General features: G+C 39.9%; 1 protein-coding gene across 1 annotated transcript; it reads left to right on the top strand.

Moving 5' to 3' along the window:
* Positions 1–12,564: 12,564 nt before the first annotated feature.
* LOC135701987 (odorant receptor Or2-like) lies at positions 12,565–14,119 on the top strand. Its single transcript, XM_065222931.1, has 6 exons — positions 12,565–12,876; positions 12,936–13,339; positions 13,425–13,524; positions 13,666–13,767; positions 13,841–13,951; positions 14,018–14,119. Exons 1-6 carry the CDS (start codon positions 12,565–12,567, stop codon positions 14,117–14,119), a joined length of 1,131 nt encoding a protein of 376 aa, XP_065079003.1.
* Positions 14,120–15,005: the final 886 nt, after the last annotated feature.

The following is a 15,005-nucleotide window of genomic DNA, read 5'->3' as shown; positions in this document are numbered from 1 at the left end:
CATTTCATCGTTCGTGCAAGAGATGCAGTTCCACGTCCTTCCACGGTTGACTGTGTCGCTACCGACTGCAACCTGCGATATCAGCGGCTGGACGCTTCCGGAATCGTCATCTTTAGCTGATCCACGCTTCTATGAACCTGATCCTGTTGACGTCATTATCGGGGCGGAATACTACATGGACCTCCTGAGGAGCGAACAGCAAAAGGCGACTGAAGACGGACCCACACTGCAGAATACAAATTTCGGCTGGATAGTTTCCGGAAAGGTTCCCGAGCATTCACCCAGTAGATGTGAATCTCTGACACTCGTGTGTTCTACCACCGAGCTCCAAGATCAACTCGCAAAATTCTGGGACCTAGAGACATGCCGAAACCTTAGTACGCATTCTTTAGAGGAGTCAGCGTGTGAAGAACATTTCGCCCGGACAACGATCAGAGACGAGACCGGCAGATTTATTGTCACGATGCCGAAGAAGGAAGCCGTAATTAATCGGTTAGGTCATTCGGAGACCACAGCGATAAAACGGTTGATGGGCATGGAACGCCGTTTCGCTGCAAATCCAGAGCTGAAGACGATGTACGACGAATTCATTCGCGAATATCTTGCACTTGGACACATGAAGGACGTCACCGAGGAGGTCGGAGATGTAGGAGTAAAAAGGTACTATCTACCACATCACGCTGTTCTTAAGCCAGACAGCACGACTACAAAGCTGCGCGTAGTTTTCGACGCTTCCTGTCAAACGTCTACCGGAGTTTCGCTGAATGACGCCCTCATGGTTGGTCCAGTAGTACAAGATGACCTGCCTAGTATCTCGCTACGTTTCCGCATGTACCGTATCGCAGTCAACGCTGATGTCGCCAAGATGTATCGCATGGTTAAAGTTCAACGTCGTGATCATCCGTTGCTGAGCATCAAGTGGAGATTTGCCCCTTCCGATCCATACCGCACGTACGAATTGACCACTGTTACGTACGGTACTTCATCCGCACCATATCTTGCTACCAAATGCCTGCAGCGTTTAGCAGATGACGGAGCGTTAACGCATCCTGTAGCGTCCAAGGTGGTCAAGAAGGACTTCTACGTTGACGACATGCTCTCAGGGGTAGACACCGTAGAAGAAGGTAAACAGTTGGTTCAAGAAGTCATCGAGCTGTTGGATTCAGCGGGTTTCACGCTTCGAAAATGGAACTCAAACAACAAGGAACTTCTCGAATTCGTTCCGGAAAGCTTGAGGGATGAACGCTCAATCCTGGATCTCGATTCGTCTGAAACTTCCATCAAGACATTGGGTTTAGTGTGGGAACCTAGTTCAGACGTTTTCCGTTTTACGTTTCCATCGTTCAACTGGTCAGCAACGATTACGAAACGCTGGGTCGTCTCCGATGTTTCGCGGTTGTTTGACCCGCTTGGTCTGGTTGGCCCAGTTATCATTCAGGCAAAGATCTTCATCCAGGAACTGTGGAAGCAAAACTGCGGCTGGGATGAACCACTTAATCAAGAACTTCAAGAGTAGTGGAAGGAATATCGGTGGAATCTAGCAGCACTAGAAAACCTTACCGTTCCCCGATGGGTAGGAACCGGAAGTCACATCGTCACCACGGAGCTTCACGGTTTCTGCGACGCGTCGAATAAGGCATACGGCGCCTGTTTCTACGTACGAACAATCTTCGAAACGGGGAAGGTGTGTGTGAGGTTGTTAACAGCGAAGTCACGTTGAAACCGGACAGAAAAAGCCTTTCGCTTTGATGCCGAGACTGCTTGTGACCTTCTCGTAAAGGTGTGCCAACAACAAGGCTGACGACAGTTCTAGGCGTGGAGTGGAGAGCCGCTTGTTTCCTTTCTTCAAGTTGTCAAGTGGTGCAACGCGTGACTTCGCTGTTAACAACCTCACACACATTTATTACGGTAAAGGACGGAACAAACGAAGTGTTGCTTCCAAACTAATGCTTTATATTTCTTAAGTATTTTTAAGTATTTGAATTACCACTAGAAATACAAAGTGTATAGCGGGATGCCTCTAGTAATGTTGTGTCTATTTTTCATACAAGATTGAAATGTGCCCATTTTGTCAAGTGTTTTCTACTTATGCAGCAAACACAAGGAGAAAAGTTGTGATTGAACAGATACATCATGTATCTTCTTCAACAAGTCGAAAATCTTGTTTCCCTACATGACTAGGAATTAAAATTTCAACAAGAACTACAAACAACACAGCAGAGTGAGTTTTAAATTGAGTTTGTCGTAGTAAGTGTTCAGGTAAACAATGTGCAAGACACATGTCGAGTGCTCAGCTAGTGTGTTGCTATGAATGAATTCAACGGTTGCTGAGATGGGGTAGTTGGAAACATTTTACTGTCCATGAAAATCCCTGGAACATTCAGAATCTGTTTGATTTTGATCTGGATCTGGGTGTTTGGCAAACCGGAAACCACTCGGGAATTATGATTGCCATAAGAGTGAGTTCCCAAAGCTTGCTTCTGTTATGATGCCAAAAATAAATAATGGAATGTTTCGATAGTCTAAGGTAATTTTTGGGAAAATTTCAATTATCCAATCATCCAATCAACAGCCTACAATATTGAAACTTCCCAAGCCAACCACTAAGGCAAAAAAGATAAAATCTCAACCCTTGTACAATGTAAACAACTCGGACACGGCCAGTTGAGGACGACAACATGCATTTAGGAAAGCGAGTGCACAAAACTCGCTCGTCCGTGTTTTGGAGAGAACAGCACGTATCACCCAGGGTCTCACTATGACAAAATCGGTCTGCACTGATCCAGTAACGCCCAACATGCACTGTAGCGTGTGAGCACAGTACATTAATTAAGTAAGTTGTGTGTGCTGAAAACTTCACTGTGATGTGGCCAAAGTTGTTGACGTCTAGAGAGAAATTTCGAACAGCAGAGTACAGTGGACTGGCCATGCGGTTATGTATGCTACATATAGGTACTGCCCAATTCAAATCCATTTTGTATAGAGGAAATTTTCACAAGCACGTATCTGCCAATTCCATGACGGGGGGATGAAATGCCTGTTTCCCACGAAGGCAGGACAATAATGGAGATTAAACTTTCCACGTTGTTCACTGCTCACATCCTGTATTCTGTTATCGAAATGGACCATAAAAGCCGTTTTACAAGCATTAACATTATCCATTCTGATTGTCAACGTCGCTCGTGCGTGCCGGATAATTTAATTTAATTAACATTCTCTGATTTTTGTATTTACAGCTCGATTAAATTAGATTCTATTCTTCCATGACGCCTATGTGTACATTAAACTGTATTCATTGGTTTATCCAGCAATAAAATCGTAATCAGTACCAAGTAGGCGGTTACTGCTGGTTATGGATTGCTGCGATACCAATAGCGTACTCATTCTGATCGCAAACAAGTGTTGTTTACTAAATAACACTAGTTTACAGCATTTTTGAACTCGGTAAGGTGATGATCATTTCCAATGCAAAATCCTACGCTGAATTCAATGCCGTGGTCAGAAAAAATTAAAGTAGAGCCATTTTTGAGATATACAAAAATTTTGATTTTTTGAATTTTGGACAAAAGTACGATTATTAAAATGTCAATATCTTTGAAACTAGTGCACCAATTTTAAATCTTTTTTATGAAAATGAAGCTAAATAAATTTGCTATCGTTCATTTGAACATTATGTCTTAATTAAAAATTTAATTTTGAAGTCATTTAAAAATGTACACCTTTTTTTTTTTATTTTTCCTGCGAATTTTCCATAAAAATCTTGTTTTAATCAACATTTTTAATGGGATAAAAAGATTCAAAAAATCATTCCATAATTTATTCTTAAAGTCCATTCAAAACCGGAGAAAATGAGCCTTTAATTGATGAAATCGGTTGGAAATTGTCGAAGTTATGAAATTTTTTATAAAATCATGGAAATTTAATGTTCCAAGATTGGCCGTTGTCCCGCTCCTAGATTCATGCACCACTTCCAGTAAGCCTTTTTGCGGACGTGTACGCATACGGTGCATTTCACTAATACTACCAGCTGTCACGCAAAATTAAATGGGATATTTTCAACAATATAATTTACGCTAGTGTTTGTGAGACCGCTCGGCGAGAACCTAACGCAACCAACTCAATTTGACAGCTTTCTTTCTTTAACATTGCTTAACGATGTATACGACAAAACGTGAATTCAAGTGTAAAAATGATCCTCAAAAGTTTTGTTACGCGTGTGGCAACTATATATTTACAAAATTGGTCAATTTCACTGCTTCGTTGCAAACTGCACCGTATGCGTACACGTCCGCAGAAAGGCTTACTGGAAGTGGTGCATGAATCTAGGAGCGGGACAACGGCCAATCTTGGAACATTCAATTTCCATGATTTTACAAAAAATTTCATAACTTCGACAATTTCCAACCGATTTCATCCATTAAAGGCTCATTTTCTCCAGTTTTTAATGGACTTTAAGAATAAATTATGGAATGATTTTTTGAATCTTTTTATCCCAATAAAAATGTTGATTAGAACAAGATTTTTATGGAAAATTCGCAGGAAAAATAGTTAAAAATGCTGTAAATTTTTAAATGACTTCAAAATTAAATTTTTAACAAACAAAACATGATCAGCATACGCAGTTTAACCACGATTATCATTAACCCTCTACTGCCCAGCCGGCATTTTTTAATTTTCTTATGAATGTCATGAAGATTGTTAAATGTTGAATTTACATTTTAAATTTGAAATGTTAAAGTTCTGAATTTTAAATTATAGATTTAAAATATTTAATTTTAAATTTCATATATTAAAATTTTGAATTTGAGATATTTAAAATATCAATTTTAAATTTTCAATGCAAAATTTGAATTAGGAAATTTAAAATTTTCAATTTATACTTTTTCATTTGAAATTTTATTTTTTTAAATCTTAATGATAAATATTTAATTTAAACTCCATTGAGCATCTTAGTGAATCAGCATGTAAAAGATACTGGTTTTAAAAGATATTCAAGTCGTTTTAAATTAGTTGTAAATATTTCTAGAGGTTAATTTATCGACGTTCTATGACGTTCTATAATTATATTATTAGAATTAATTAGTCAATTCTTGTTAACACATATTTTTTAAGATAACACCAGATTTTGACGTGTCATAAATTTTTATGTCATTTGGAATCAAAAAATATTAATCAATTTCCGTAATTTCATGTACCCATTTTCGATTTTCGAGTATCAATTTTCGATTTTCAAAAAAAACTAAAACTTTTCCGATTTTACGCCACCTCAAATCACGTCTTTTTTTTTTAATCTTTATTATAGAGATTTTTAGCCTAAGGCTAGTTCATCTCTTAAAAAACACGTCTGATGGAGCTCCAATTTCGGGTCTTTTTTGAGGCAATACACAATTAATACACATTAATTGGCACCCTAGTGCACATCTTGAGTTGATGCGTGGATTTAGTTTATGAACAGCTGATTGCAATATTCTGTTTGCTAAGCATAGTAGCATGATGCATTCGACGGATATTCAAATATAGCAGTGGTTTTCAACCTGTCCGTTCCATTTCACTTGATGAATGTTCACTTAAATTTGACACGTCGAAAATAAATTAATATGTTCAAAAATCGCTCTGCTGTTGATCATCCCGATTTAATATTTAAAAAATTTCGAACCTCTTAACGGAATCCCTTTATGAAGAGCTTTGAGTGTGTTTGTTTATTTCCTTAAAAGTCTGTTATAATTGCTTATATTTTGACAGATACCCGCATTTTTTGTCTACTACTTGCAGACTTCAGAGATGTTGAGTACTTGGCACTGATGAAGTCTGCAAGTAGTAGACAAAATACGCGTATCTGTCAAAGAAACCAACACACTCGAAGCTCTTCATAACTAGGTGTTGTTCAAAATTGAATCCTTGTCGGTCAGAAATAGTTCTGGTAGAATAGCAGGTTTATTTGAAAACATTCCATCTGTCAAATTGAAGTAAAAATTCATCAAATGGAACACAGCCATGAATTCCACACCGGTTGAAAAACACACGAACATAGCTACCCAATCAGGGCCTTCTTCGATGAGAATAGGATAATATCACACCCAACGCCAACTTTGTTTTACGCTGAAGCTGGAAAGTGAATTAAATATGGATGCCGTTTTTCGTGCAAAACTTTTTCGCTGACAGGCGTGCGTGCTCGTGTCAAATGGGTAAATTTTTTCAGTCAACTCCGCACGCTGTTTGCTCACCTACTTCTACAAATGTGGGTAGGTATGTGAGCAGCACTGGTTCTTGCAGTAGAAACCATCCACCGACACGAGCTGGTTAGGTACATGGCATTCTGAGAAGATTAACGGTGCTGAACTTTTCGACGTGGAATTGGAAAAGTTTCATTCCTCGTTCGAGGCGTCTCCGAGATATGTTTAAGGTGGTTCAGTAATTCGAGTGTGGGTGTGGAAAGAACGTGCGCGCTATGTATTTTTACGAGAAAGTTTAGTTTTAATTTAATTTAATAAACTTACTTGTTATTTAATGTAATTTAATAATGACTTATAGTGCTCATTTTGTCATTTGCCATATTAAAATATGTATGGTGTGGGGCGATTTATATTTTCCACTGCATTTTTCTCGTGGAATTATCGGTACCTGTGATATCACATGCCACTTTTTGAATCGAGTCATCGTTAAAAATATGCTGACCATAGAATTCAAGTAAACACATACATATGATAAAATGTCACAAGTATTAGCATTCAAGCAAAGGCATCTGATCACTATAGTCAAATGCATCACTCATCCTGCGAATCAGTGCTGGAAAATATAACGGCCGTCATGTGAGAATGTGAAAACAGGTCTTCTCACTATCACGAGACAAGCTTTCCTGTAATTTTCCTTCACGGAGAAACAATATAACACAAAATCGAGATATAAAGTACTTAACAATAAGAGATGAACTAGCCTATGGCTAAAAATCTCTATAATAAAAAAAAAAAAAAAAAAGTACCTAACAATGAGTACTCCTCTAACACTACTGTTTTGGATACCCCTAATAAAAATAACAATAAAAGAGAGCTTAACGCGGTGTTTTTTAACTTTATTAAAGAGATTTTTAGCCTTAGGCTAGTTCATCTCTAGTTAACGACGTGTTCGGGGTATCATCCAAACCATTTATGGGATAGTTTACCCATCCGGGATACAGTGTTACACCTTACTATGTTGAATCATCTTGGAAGCCATAAAAAAGCGCATAACACTGGACAACACCATGAGCTAAAATCTGCCTAGCATCTGGCAGCACGAAATACTCTCGCGCTCTCGAACATTCTTACCAAGAGAATTCTGATTTCTGCGGTGCCATTGTTCGTTCTACTTCGTTCGCTGCTCCGGCTGCTCCCCACAAGTGGTGGTTTGCTGTAGTTGATTGTGTTAAAGGCCGTGAAAAGTTCCTGAATCAACTCCAAGCAACCAAGGTAATAAGCCTAGAGACTGGCTATTGGGATGAAAAGTAAATTCCCCACCTTTTCGTGCAGTGTACGTGAATTTCTAGGTGATCCACAAAACGCCATCGGTGGCAGGAAGCAGTCGCGAATGTTCCACGCGATTACTGCAGGTAACCTAAAATCCGTCATTGCAGTGTAGTGATCATATCTCACGCGTAATTTCACCACCATACAGCAAACCACTGAAGAAGTTACGTCGATTTCGATTCCATAGCTCGTAATCAGATCACACGGCCGTCCACCCAAACAAACCCCGGATCTCGCATCACCCAAACAAGGAAGCAGCAACAAGCAGGGAACACACGAGCGATATCGATTAATGGACGGTAGCACCAAACACCACCTGCTCCCAAATTAACCAAACGAACACCGTCAATTAGCCAAACGAACACAGTCGTTTCCAACCGGAATCAGAAAAGGCTCTCAGAAGAGATAACCGTTTCTTTTATCTCACTATTGCATGTTGGAATCCTAACGAAATGATTCCCAATAGGACCTTTTCTTCGTAACGCAAAATTGCGTTCGGTTTCCACGCCAGGCGAGACGAAAACACACCCCATCGGGACGAAGCCGGAAGGAAGTAGATCGGTACATGATCTCCTTCGGACGGATGACGATTCCAGTAACCGACGGACAGGTCCACTAAGTGATCGAACGTACGACTGGATGTGGAGGACAAGTGAGCGGTAGCGTGCGGCGAATGAAAGTGCGTAGTGGTGGTAATTTCCTATTGGAAAGCGAGTACGGTAGATAGAAGGTGTTGTCCAGCGCGGTCGAAGAACTGCGCGATCGAACCCCGGCGTGGTCAAAGAATTGCGCGATCGAAGCTAGCGCGGTCGAGTATTACGCGTTCTGAAATTGCCTGCGGAAGAAGATTATCGTCGCAGCGGTGAGGATTGCGGGGCCCCAGCAGATCTACAGCAGCAGCACCAACGTCGGCTGTTTGATATTCGGCCAGATACATCAGGTGTAGTAGCAGTGAGGCAAGGTAGGCTAGTATGTAAGAAATTTCGTTGATGTGCTTAAAATAGAAAACATGATTTCTTTCATGGCATTCATTTTACTTTCTTATTTTGCTTGGCAACCCTTCGTGAGTGGGTCTCGACGTAGTCTCTGATTAAAGACAATCTTTCATTAATTTATTTTGGAAAATTCTTAATTTCTTTATTTCTTTCGTCAAGCAAAGTAGACTACATACAATGGTTACAATGTTTTACTTACATACTATGCATTACTTCTATAATGTTTTAGTTGGGCTTTAATTTCTTCTTTTGTAATAGTGATGCTAATGACTTCACAGTGTAGATTATACTGTAGCATCATTCGATTGAAGGGGCCATTTTTTGCGTAATTTGTTCTGTGTGATTTTTCTGAGAATAATTTTCGTGTTCTTAGATGCCCACAGGGTGTGTAGAAGTTTAATTGTGAAAGTATTTCTGATGATTCTATGCGATGTGAAATAATGTCATTGATGAAGAAAAGCATTGGACGGATTCTATACATTCCTCGTGTATGGCAATGTACGGATACCATACCAGGTTACAGTATTCCAGAATAGGTCTTACGTATGTAATATATAATAATTTGATAGTGTATGGGTCTTGAAAATTATAGCTGAACCTCTTAATGAAGCCCAACATACTATTTACTTTCGTTATGATTGTATTATAATGTTCTACAAAAGTGAGTTTGGTGTCTAGGATCACACCTAGGTCCCTTACAATTTAAAATTTTTCATCTTTTTGATTGCCTAAAAATATTTCAAAAAGAGGTGTTTCTACTTTTTTGCTAAATACAATTGCGTTGTATTTTTTTTACATTGAGTTTGAGTAGACTTTTATTACACCAAGTGTTGAATAAGTTGATTTCATTCTGGAATTCTTCTGTGTCGCTAGAATTACTTATTTCCATGAAGAGCTTCATGTCGTCTGCATATATAAGAAGTATGTATGAAATGTCGTTTACGTACAAAATAAAAAGAATTGGGCCTAAATGAGAGCCCTGGAGCCGGAGGTGACCGAAATAGGTTCTGAAAGTTTATTCTGAAAACGAACTATTTGTTTGCGTTGCGTGAAGTATGATTGGAGCCAATTCAGAAGTCTAGATTCCATTCCTATTTTTTGCAACTTAAAGAGTAATAATGGTATGTCGATTCGGTCAAATGCTTTACTGCAGTCAGTATAAAGAGCTTCCACGTGCTTGCCATTGTCCATTGCGTTAAGAATGAAGGTTACAAATTCAAGAAGATTAGAGCATGCGAATAGAGCAATCACATGACTGACTCTTTATAATCGCGTCAGTTCAGGGAGATTTCGCAATAACAGTTCGTTTATGGTATTTGATTATTAGGGACATTTATGTTCTGATTGATGAGTACTTTCAACATAATCTTGAAGTATAGCCAAATCAGTCACTATTACTTTAATACTCGATTTTAAGTTGTTTTGTTTTCCGTGCTTTGGAAGTATCCAAAATGAAGTACTTAATTTGTAGTCAATTTTGGATGAAAAATCGCAAAGAGCGCCATTTTTACTTAGGCTTTGACTTATGCCAAAAACAAAATATTGTCCGTGTTTCATGTTTCTTCCAAACAGTCTGTGATTGATTTTCCGGAAATTGGCAGTAATTAAAGCTAAATTCTTTCTTAGATGCGAACCAATAAGTATCTTGCTGGCTTGCGGACAAAACTGAGATAACCATCACCCAGCATCCGAAGGCAACGGATCAATGAAGTTAATGATATTTTAGTTTTTCGATTCAGTTTTCATGTTGATTACTTTTGCGTCTTTGTAATTTTTAATGTGGAGGGGCATGAGATTAAACTCAAGTTGTTCTAAATAAAATAACTTAAAAGGTTATCTTCCATTTGATTACACATACATTGTAGTCGAAATACATATCTGTCATGGATACCAAAATAAAGTAAGTGGAATTAAATGAAAAATAGCATTTTTTGCTGTTTTATTTAAGCATTCCACTAACAACCCAATTTCATTACTCCATCATAATGTTCTACTCAGTAAGCAAAAACGGTCACTATAAGGCGACCGAGCCCTTCACACCACTTATGATCGAGTTGTTTAAAACCGGCACCGACGAAAACGACGATAATTTTCATAAAACATGATGAGCAAGCAATGTGACTATGACACTCTTTTATATTATGAGGCCTGGGTTTGATCACACGATTTTCTGCTCAGTAAGCAAAAACGGTTGGCTGGCAGCCGAGCCCTTCGTATCAGAACACACCACTTATGGTGGAGTTAATGCTATAATCGTTCAAACCCGACGGCGGTGCACCTTACACCAAAACAAGCCACTGTGGCTGACGATCTTTTAAAGCTACGAAAAAGCACTTATTCCCAGGCTTGCTGAAACTCCTCAAACTAACTGGAGGTTTTAAAACACTCTTGTCCTGCAAATTTAGCCAGCCCTCGCCTCGAGTGAGTGGCGGCAGGAATATGGAAGAAGTAAACAAAAACTCCTCGAGAGAGAGGGAGAGTGAACTTCAGCGAGAGGATGATTTGACGTGAGGTGAGCTTTTCGAGACTCCGGATGACTTTTTTGTTCGACGCAAGAAGCTCAGAGTTCACCCAGAGTGAGAGTAAGAGCGTGTGATAGAAATCATGAACATGAATGGCAGCAAACCTCACTTTCATTTTAAATATCCCCCTTCGCTCACAAGCTCTGAAGCTCACTGGAATGATTTGGCAGTAGGCATTCTACTCCGCAGAAAAATACTACTCAAACTCGCAAGCGAGGCTCCATCAAGCCTGCTTATTCCATCATTAAGTTCTACTTTAGTGCGAAGTTTATTATTATTTTGGTTTGGTCTTAAAGTAAGATGCGAGAATGATCTGCAAAGCCATGATTTATGATAATTGATTTGAGTATTTTTCAATTTTCTATTATAAGTCTAGTGGTGCGGACTCAAACACATGGAAGAATAAATAACGCGGGATCGAGGCCATTTCGCTGGGAGCAAACGGAAATCAACAACATTGATGAAAAGTATATAAGAATGATTTTAACATGGAACAAACTCACCATGGTGGATGTATAACGGTGCGGACCCACACATTTGAACCCATACTGCGCCATCTTTGCACTCACTTGATTCAGAAATGGCAGAAAACAACCTGAAACGTGTCCAATATACACTAAATTTATACAATCTGCCTAAGACAAACCAATGTCATCAAGAACAGATTCGGCAAAGCGAACCCGTCGCCTCCCCGAATCCCGCACTACTCCCATACAACGACTAGTTAAACGACGCAAAAACAGCGGGTAAACGAAAGGGATGGTAACCCGCACCGATGGACATACCCTCCAAGACTTTTAAGGTAAGACGATCAAGGACACATCTGGAATCAAAAGGGAATGTGAGAGCAGCACATAAAGCACAATTGCATCAGCAATTGAAGAACACAGCGTTTGCCCATATCCAATTCCATCAGACCAAAAGACCACCGGGGCTTGAAGCTAATAAAACTCGAACACCGCTCCAAAGAAACAATCTCATAGCTCACTCGAGAACGAAATGCAGCGAAAAAAGAATTCAATCAACCTATCACACACTAGACCCGGAGCTAACACAAAACACGACCGATCACTACGGCTTTACCCACAGCCTCTTCAATTTAATTGATTCCCAATCGACAAACTTCTTTAAAGGTTTAACCGACCAAAAAATCATAGTAATCTATTAAATTGATGGGGTATGCCAATCTAGTGAGCAATGTTATTATAGTCATGCGACCACGTGTCCCAACTCACGTAAAGAGGTTTTCAACGGCTATTTTTTATTATTGTGAAATTCTAATACAGGACCCTCTCGTTAGTCCGACAAAAACTACTTTTTTCATACGACGCCGTCAAACCCTACGAAGAAAGCAGCTGCGCGTGGTCGCATGAACATAATTACATGGCATTCTTGATTGGCCTCATCAATTTACTCGATTACTATGATTTCTGCTCGGTCTGTCCATTCCGAAGCACACCTGATGGCATTGTATTTAAGAAGTTGGTTGGTTATAAAACGATTGAAACTCAAATCGCTGTGCTACTCGAACCATCGGAACGAATAATGTTGATAGAAAATTGTCCAATCATCAACGTGAACGTCAAAGTGTGGCTCTTTTGGGCTTATCTCCGGAAGCCCAAGTGGTACAGCTATCTGCTGGGATGCATCCCGGTCACGGTGTTGAACGTATTTCAGTTTATGAACCTGTTCCATGTGATTATGTCCGGCACCGGCGATATGAACAAGATTATCATCGACGCGTACTTTACGGTGCTCTACTTCAATTTAGTGCTCCGGACGTCGTTCCTAATGGGAAATCGACGGAAGTTCGAAGTGTTCCTAGAGGGTATTGCTGATGAGTACGCAGTGCTGGAGGTAACCCGAATTGCTTTTTAATCTTCTTAAATTCTCACCTCTTTTCTTGCGGAAAACAGAACCAAAATGACATCCGCCCACTAATGGACCGGTTGACCCGTCGCGCTCGGATACTGTCCAAATCGAATCTCTGGTTGGGAGCGTTTATCAGTGCTTGCTTTGTGACCTATCCGCTGTTCTCGCCGGACAATGGCCTTCCGTACGGAGTGTACGTACCCGGGGTCGACGTCCATGCGTCGCCAATTTATGAAATTGTGTTCCTGCTGCAAATTTACCTCACCTTCCCGGCTTGCTGCATGTACATCCCGTTTACCAGCTTCTATTGTACCTGTACGCTGTTTGGACTGATCCGAATTGCAGCACTCAAGCGGTTCCTTGAGGGGATTCACGAATACAATACTTCCCGGCAAATGCTGTTCGCTAGGATAAAAGAATGTCTTCAATACCATAACAAAATTATAAAGTAGGCATTGAAAAAGTATTCTCTGTTGGTGGACGATTGCTTTGATGAAATTCCACTAAAATTAACATAGTTTATTTTCTATCAGGTACGTAAGTGACTTGAATGAACTTGTGACCTACATATTTCTGCTCGAGCTGCTTTCATTTGGAATGATGCTGTGTGCGCTGCTCTTCCTTTTGAGTATAGTAAGTACACCTTGCATAAAACTACCATGGAACCCATGATTTACTCCCAACATGCAATCTGCCTTCCTTTCGTTGCCTCACCCCACGCCTTGTGTTGACATTCACTATCACGGACACGGACTAATTGATGCATCTAACCAGAGCAATCAGTTGGCACAGATGGTAATGATCGGTTCGTACATTTTCATGATTCTGTCGCAAATGTACGCCCTCTACTGGCACTCGAACGAGGTCCGGGAGCAGGTAAATTGCAGTAATCGTTTCCGGGTGCAATTTTGATTTAACCATCAACTTCTCTTCTCTTTCCGTTTCACAGAGTATGGAAATTGGCGACTCACTGTACTACAACAGCGCTTGGCTTGATTTTGAAGGGACGGTCAAAAAGAAGATAATCCTGATGATTGCTCGATCACAGCGTCCATTAGCGGTAACTACTGCTGCGCTGCTTCCACTATCGATTTTGAGTAACGACATTCGTATGCTTAAATTACAGATAAAAGTCGGAAATGTGTACCCGATGACGTTGGAAATGTTTCAATCGTTACTAAATGCGTCTTACTCGTATTTTACACTGCTTAGACGGGTGTACAATTGAAGGAAGCTGACAGTTGGGAGCTCTTTTATTTTCATAGCTGATTTATAAATCTCGCCAATCAACCTATAAAAAATATCATCTACCACATTGCATCTGCTGAATGCACTGATTTAAAATGCAGGGAAATTTCGATGACCATGGGCTTTTGTTCCTTAACTTCATTCGATTTTTTAAATTTCAGGAACTTTTTATATATTGAGAGGTTATCAAAGAGATTTAGGAAATATAATATTCATTCGGGGAATTTGTTGAGCTTCAGAGAATATTGATGGATTTTAGAGAAAACTATGTAGAATTGGGAACCTTACAATAGGTGGTCACTCTACACACTTATTTTGCGTCAACTTTTTTTTCTCGGTGTGCCTCAAGTGTGCCGTGCTGTGCCATACTGGGCTGACAGTGCCGACAATGCCAGACATCGGGATGACGTTGTATGTTTGTGAATAAATGCATGTTTTAAAACCCGGTATTTTTTATAGCTCGTATGATTTGTTTTGCTTGATGAAACCACACAAAAAAAAAAACTCATCGGGATTGCGCGAACCGAGACACGGAACTGCTACAATATGAATGCTTACGGACGCAAGAAGGACCTCCACCTACAGCTATACAGTATTTCAACCAGGACTCGTGAGGTGTACAATTGACTGAATAAATTACCATTCACTTCAATCAGCAAGCATCTTGTTCGTCCCCTTTCGGGCAAGTCATTCGTCAAGCAAGACGCAACAAGCAACTACGAATTTTGGCTGTACTCCGATGTCTATCTGGAGTGCTTGTAGCCGGTGTTTCAGTCCAGATCCAAGGGAGCTAAGGTTTCCATCCGTTAGACGGTCTACACTTACTTGAACCTTGATCTGAAGCATCTATCGCTCTGCATGCCTTT

The sequence above is a fragment of the Ochlerotatus camptorhynchus genome, unplaced genomic scaffold, assembly GCF_037179485.1.
Source record: "Ochlerotatus camptorhynchus isolate MF236.1 unplaced genomic scaffold, CSIRO-AGI_Acam_v1.1 ptg000182l, whole genome shotgun sequence".
Taxonomy (NCBI): Eukaryota; Metazoa; Arthropoda; class Insecta; order Diptera; family Culicidae; genus Ochlerotatus; species Ochlerotatus camptorhynchus.
Note: the sequence above shows the minus strand (reverse complement) of the source record. Positions and strands in the feature narration are given on the sequence as shown.

Excerpts from the sequence above, each read along its gene's own strand:
- LOC135701987 (XM_065222931.1), top strand. The coding sequence starts at position 12,565 with ATGTTGATAGAAAATTGTCCAATCATCAACGTGAACGTCAAAGTGTGG. Across the intron at positions 13,768-13,840 it reads CGAACGAGGTCCGGGAGCAG|AGTATGGAAATTGGCGACTC; the intron begins GTAAATTGCAGT and ends TCCGTTTCACAG. Across the intron at positions 13,952-14,017 it reads GATCACAGCGTCCATTAGCG|ATAAAAGTCGGAAATGTGTA; the intron begins GTAACTACTGCT and ends CTTAAATTACAG.